We start from the raw sequence: 6,790 nt of genomic DNA on the forward strand, positions 1-6,790 counted from the left end.
AGCCAGATACGCCCGCTCCTTCTCACCTCCCGCCTGCCTGTGGGAGTCAAAGGATCCAGTGGTGCTGATGCACAGAAGCCTCACTTCTGTCAGACTTACAGTGGGCTTCACCACCATCAGAATGTGAGCATGAACATGTGAATGACATATTAAAAAAAAAAAAAAAAGACCAAGATCTGAACTGAAACACATTGTGAGATTCCTGCCTGATTTAAGAAATCCTGAGGTCACTGTTGCAACTTTTCTTCTGGTTTGGCCTCACAGGAAGAACGACCACTCTGAGTTATTTTCTACACATATTTAAAATCTTTTCAAGCTCAAGCATTTGGTTATGTTTCATCTTAGGGTGTGGTCATAATTTCTCACAGTCACAGTTTTGACTTTGCAAATGGGTGGGTGTGAAATTTTAGTCTGAAAAACAAGTCAGAGCTATGTTTAGAAATTTAGCTTCACCTTGGAATTTGGATTCACTTCACCAGACTCTAAAAGGAGAGCCATTTCATAATGAAGCCTTTGTTTACTTTGCATTGGAAACATTTTTTAGGAAGTAGTCATAATCGAATGCTATGCATCAAACAGCCACTAGAGGAGGTTGCATACAAGCACATGACTTAAACCCAGAGGGGTTCTTAGTCACATTTTCTCTTTAAGTAACATGTAAAACCACAAATATGACCAATCACTGACAAATGAGTTATAGCTAACAGTGACAAAAACAAATCCCCTCTGCCAATGTCAAGTCTTCGCATAAAGAAGCTGCTTTAGTGGATTCTTCACACTCAGATTTCCCCCTCCTTGTCCATGTAGCACAAATGTGATGTTTCACAAGAGAAAAGACAGTCATCCCTACCAGTCTGCACTTCATTAAGCTGATTGCTCGTCTGTGTAAGCTGCTTGCTTCCCCTGCCAGTTCTCACTGCCTGCACGACCCCTGCAACTTGTTCTGATTAAAGAGGAACCTCATAAATGTGCCGCTGCCTATAAACAATTCCTTTGTTACATCAAAGTCACAAGGAAGTTTTTAAGCTGCTTTTACAATCCTAACAAAAGCACAGGCACCTCAAAACTCACCCTGTGGCTTTAAACTCTGGCATTAGTTGTGGTTTAATTTTGCTGGTTAATAGATCGGGAAATAAGAGCAAAAAATACGTCCTAATGAGAAAGAAGTATTACTTGTATTATTCTGTTAGTCTTTTCTGTTTTTTTCCCTGGTTACCCCTGACTTGTTTTTCTTCCTCTCCGTCTTTTGTCTTTATTGCCTAAAACTGATGTAGCCTATTGTTCAGAGCAAATCTGCTTGTGACACCTCAAAGCAGCCAGACCCACCATAGTATTAGTTTAAGATGCCAGGACAAGATTCAAAATAGTTGAATAGTTAAAGAGAAACTGATCAAAAATCAAATTGGTAACAATTTAGTTTAATGCATGACCTTCTTCTGTAAATATGTTAACTGATCTTTGGTAACTTAGTTTGTCGAGGCTAACAATGAACCAATCATTTGGTCAGTTTTGCCCTGAATGAATTTTGAACAGTGATCATCATGTCAAGGACTGAATAATCTGTTTTGTTTTTCTTTTTCTTCCATAATGTTTAGCAATTAAATGGATAAAACGTAAGAACTCCTGCTAGTTTCAGTCTGTAAACACATCAACCAACAGTATGTCTGACGATGAACTTGAATAAAAATCATATAAAGATGAGGGATGCATGCTTTCATGCATAAATGAAGTTAATGTAATGCCTTCATTTTATGCCGGACTCAAAAGCCTGTGATAAAGATTCCTTCTCCTTTATGTGTTACTATCATAAGAATGTAAATTAAATTTGGACCAAGTATATTAAACCATAAAGAAAACTGGAAAATCAACATGAAAAACATGATCCAAGCGTCTCTTGTCAACACTCTTTCTAAAAGCAGAATAACTAGTATAGCTGCAGCAAGCAGTGACTTAACTTTGAATAAAAGCAAAAATACTTCAAAATGTAGCAAGTATAAGTTGTTCACTGCAACTAGCTTCACTTAATGTGAGACTACATTATGCTGTTGTTCAACTTGCACGTGATTATTGGTTGTCAATTAGGAAATAATATTCCGGACATCTGGCATTTTTATAAGTTTGTTCAATAAATTAATTTTAGCCTAATAAAAGACTGCAAAAGCTGCAAAGAATGCACTTCCTCAAAATCTTTTAAAAACTAATTTTACCTAGAGATAGGTATTCGTGTATTATTTTCTTTGCTATAAAAAATACATATCTGAATGTAAGAATCTAAACAGCTTTAATTTCAGATGACAAAACAAGAACAGCATAGAATGCTCAAAAGGAGCAATATAAATACACATTTGGTAAAACTTTGTACCATATTCTCTTCCATAAATACACAACGAAAGGCACTCATACATTTCCAGCATTGTATTTCATAGGAGATAAATATGTTATTGTGCTATAAATGTGTTTTGAAGAAAAACAGAAACTTCAACTATAGTGGTATAAATTATGCTTTGCTAGAGCGCAGGCGACTTTCAGGTTTAACCTGAATGCAATGATGTTTTTAAGGCAATTGGTTTGTGTAAACCACAAGAAAGCTTCAGTGATATGTTCAATCTGTCCTGAGAAGCTAAAACTCCAGTTCATCCTCACAAGTATCCTGACATTGAGGCCATTTTCTGACACAAGGCACTGCGTCTGATTGGGAACAAGGCTTAAGAAAACAGCTGCGGTCTGTGCTTTGGTGCCCAGTGCAAGTCCTCGCCCCTGCTCAATTATTGCTGATGTAAACAAGTGAAGAGGATAAACAGCACCCAGACAGAAACACCCCTCCGCATTACAGGCCAATCGTGTAAACGGGGTGTCTGACGAGGGCAGAACAGGAAGCGCCTTTCTATCCTCACCTAGGGGAAGAAAAACAGGTTGCTAATTTGATCTGAAGTGCTCTGAACGTCACACTTCTTGTGCAGGTGATATGGATAGGCTGTACACAATTTTTTATTTTTTTTTTTAAATGTCAAGCACACATCCTCTCTGTCCATTTTTGGAATGCATAAAAGCAAAATACATAAAATATTTCCATGTTTATGATAAGTGGTACATGCTGTATCCCAGCGGAGCAGCATACAGTCCTAACGGGGAAATGGGCAGAATGGGTCTTTGGTGGTGGTGATAGGCAGAATATGACTGTCCGTACAGAGACATGGCGCCCAGCGACAGGGGTAACGTAAAGCCAGGATGTAGCGCTGTAGAAGTGGCAGTGGCTGCCACCACTGCCGTCTTGGCATCAGCGGCCATCTTGAGTTTCTCGAGCTCAGCCTCCTGGAGCCTCTTTGCCTTTGCTCTACGGTTCTGGAACCAGATCTTCACCTGGGTCTCTGTCAGGGTCAGGGAGGAGGAGAACTCTGCTCGCTCTGCGATGGACAGGTACTGCTTCTGTCTGAACTTCCTCTCCAGAGCCAGGAGTTGGGACGTAGTGAAGGGAGTGCGGGGCTTTCTGTTGGTCTTGTGTTTCCTCAGCTGACAGCCTGGACTGATGTGACCTTAGGCAACAAAAAGAGCGAAAAATTTAGTATAGTGACCTCAGCTATTCTGATTATAACATGATCTGAATAGAATATATATGCCAGGTAATGACTTTCCAAAAACTTACATGAATTTGAGTTGAAAAACTGACAATCATGCTTTGACTTGACATTACTTCTTTCATTTTTATTAGTTTTAGATTATAATCTGGCAGAGAAACAGTTTAAATAAACTAAGTAAGTAAATAAATTATCAATGAACAGAAATATTGGAAGATAAATCAAATTTACTAATATTGTAATTGGTTATATATACTTTTTATTGTAATACCAAATTCTGACAGAGGACATTGTGTTACACTTTTGAAAAAAAAAGTAAACCTTTAATTCAGGTACATTTAAATATTCTTTAAAAAACTTCAATGATGACAAACTAGGAATGTTATTTATTTTTTTTACAAATATAAACAAAAAATAAATCTAGGTAACATAAGCCATATCACCTATTAACACTTTGATTTTTAAGTTAATCAACTCATCTTGGGAAGGTTTAATTTGTAATCCATGTCTTATTTTATTTTTTTATTTTTATTTTTTGAAAACATGACGTGTCAAGCGCCAATTTTTCTCGGTCATTCTTTAAAATGGGAAAGACAAAAACATGCTTTGGGGCACAAAGTCGACCAAGTTTCAATGTAATATTTATTTAGGCATTGATTGAAAATTGTGTGAACTCAAATATCCTTGCTTCCTGATTTTTCTGAGTCTTACTTGGAGAAGCTGAACTTTGTTCTTGTTTTAAACCAATCTAAAAGGTTTAATGTAGATAATAAACTACATAAAAAAAGAAAAAAGTAAATAAAGAAGCTTTCTGATGCTTGATAAGATGGGAATAAACTTACGTGGTTGTGTGGAGAAGGCGCTGGCAGAAACCCAGTGTGAGCATTCCTCTGACTCCGACACCTCGGATTTCACCGGCGAAGAAGGGACCGCCGCGAAACTGTTCCGACCTTCCCCGGGAGGACTACACGTGTCCCGGCACAGATACAAAGACTTTAGCCCTGCCGCTGGGGCTGACACGGTAGCTCCAGCTGTTTTACAACAGGTGTACGCTTCGGTGCGGTGCTCCGTCTTCCTCCCGGACATGAGCGCCTCCACGCTGAATGGATGATGCGGACGGAGAATCGGCGACGTCTTCTCTTCACTCTGCACTTCTGGGGAGACCGATCTGTTATTCGCCTCCTCGGAACAGTGATCCAAGTCTTTCGCAGTGTGCTGGGAGGTCATCTTTTCTCCAGGTCTCTTCCAGAAGTAAAGGTGGACTGGAAGCGGAGAGCGCCGTCAGAAGTCCCGTCAGGTGATGGTGTCCTCGGTGAGCGAAGCGCTCTGAGCTGTCAGGTACTGGGAGCGAGTTTGTAAACGTAACACGCTGACACAGTTTAGCTTTGACCAATCGCTGCTACCCAGAATGTTTATGAGTGAACTTGTGCTGCTTTCAAGAACCGTGGGAAATTATTCTTGTTTTTTTTATGAAGTACAACCTGGGAAATTCCTTTTTAAGATTTTTATTCACTTTCAGAGTTGGGTAGTAATTAGTTACATTTACTCAATTACATTTACTTGAGTAACTTTTATTTTACATGTACTTTTATCGCTACTCTTGAGTAAAACGTCTGGATTGTCTACCCACTGAATGAAAAACAAGCATGTTTTAACCAACAATTCATCAAAGATGCAAACCTGCAGTTTTTGTTAAAGTTTCATAATTTTTATATTGAAAGAAACTGATTTGGATTTTTTTTGTTTTGTTTTTTGTCTGATTTTTTGTTGTTTGTTTTGTTCTGTGAATTATTGTCAGTTTGGTCCATAAAATACCAAAATTTCCATTTAACTCTACATTTTAGTCCATCTGATGATGTCATTTTAAAATATCAAATAACTGATAATTTGATCAGTTACTCAGTACTCGAATAGACTTTTTAAGAAATAGTTTTAGTTTTGGTGACCCAAGGTTTTAAAAGTTACAGTCAAATTATGCATCATGCCATTTGACAGACTTAAATTATAGACTGTTGATGATTGTCCAGATAAAGTGCAGTACTTTTATTTGCCATCCATCAGCTGACCGAAAGGCTTTCACACTTTTATCCCACAAAATAAATATTCATCTGAAAAAATTACCAGTTGCTAAAAAACCCTCAAAAAGTGAAACCTTGTGAATTAAGCTGGAAATATATTACTTGTATGTGCCAAGATAAAATTAATTTCCTACCATTTTTCCCTCTAAAATGCTGGGAAGTGAAAGATTTCTAGACTTTAGTTTTAGTCAGAGTGAATCAGTTCTGCTTCTTTGGGAACTCAATATGCACAGTTCCATATTGCTTAACTTGCTTAAGAAGTGGATTCAGAGAAATAGGCTGTAAAAATAATAACCATGCAACAGCATTATCACATGTTAAGCACCAGTAATGGATTAGCTCTAACTCTAACCTCATGAGACTGCATGTGTAAACACGGGCCCCATGCGGATAATTATAGAGAATTATACCCGGGATGAAACACAGATCCCTTTCTTCTTTATCTCCCCTGCTCTCTCATCTGTTTGGTCTCCTCTTTATTGGGACTTTCCATTGTGAGCTTCAGTGCTGGTATGTACTGATTGTCAGGCTTTTATAGAGGGGTTTCACACCCAAATAAAACAGAACTAGTTCTTAAAAGGCTGCTTGTCTCTAAGCCTTTGGCAGGACATCTTGGATGGCATCTCTGTTTGCCTTCTACTGACTCATCCATCTTCTTGTTCTATGATTCAATTATTCACAGTGCCAATATAAAGTACTTAATTTGTATTTATTATGAGATAACTTTTACATGGAAGCATTAAAAATAAGGTTTCCTAGCTCTTAATAGAGAGCTGCACTCTTGTCATTTTCCCATATTTTAAAATCTTTCCCCTCTAGTCATGGGTGCCTAAATAATGACTTATCTGTTGCCTTACTACTTGTGTTTAACAAAGAGGCTTTTTGTTAAATATACTGTCTAAATATCAGAATTCACACAACCCTAAAATTGTACAAGATTAATTGGATTCCTTTTCAAAGTTATTTATTTATTTATTTTTTTTACCACTAAAACATCCCTAAAACTAAATGAATTAACAACATGATGAAAAGTCCTTCTTTGTGTGCTCAGATGAAGCCAGCAGATCCAGATTGGTTTGTCTGTGTGAAGCAGCTCTTGGTTCCCAGGAGGCTGCTACTGCTGCCTTATTAAAGTGG

General features: G+C 37.8%; 1 protein-coding gene across 1 annotated transcript; it reads right to left on the reverse strand.

Annotated features, from left to right (window-relative positions):
* Nucleotides 1-2,264: 2,264 nt before the first annotated feature.
* msx2b (muscle segment homeobox 2b) lies at nucleotides 2,265-4,990 on the reverse strand. Its single transcript, XM_015036781.1, has 2 exons — nucleotides 4,418-4,990; nucleotides 2,265-3,533 (listed from the first exon to the last, which is right to left on the reverse strand). Exons 1-2 carry the CDS (start codon nucleotides 4,800-4,802, stop codon nucleotides 3,076-3,078), a joined length of 843 nt encoding a protein of 280 aa, XP_014892267.1. The 5' UTR covers nucleotides 4,803-4,990; the 3' UTR covers nucleotides 2,265-3,075.
* Nucleotides 4,991-6,790: the final 1,800 nt, after the last annotated feature.

The sequence above is a fragment of the Poecilia latipinna genome, unplaced genomic scaffold (genome assembly GCF_001443285.1).
Source record: "Poecilia latipinna isolate Pla-1442-1.1 unplaced genomic scaffold, P_latipinna-1.0 Scaffold380, whole genome shotgun sequence".
Lineage (NCBI taxonomy): Eukaryota > Metazoa > Chordata > Actinopteri > Cyprinodontiformes > Poeciliidae > Poecilia > Poecilia latipinna.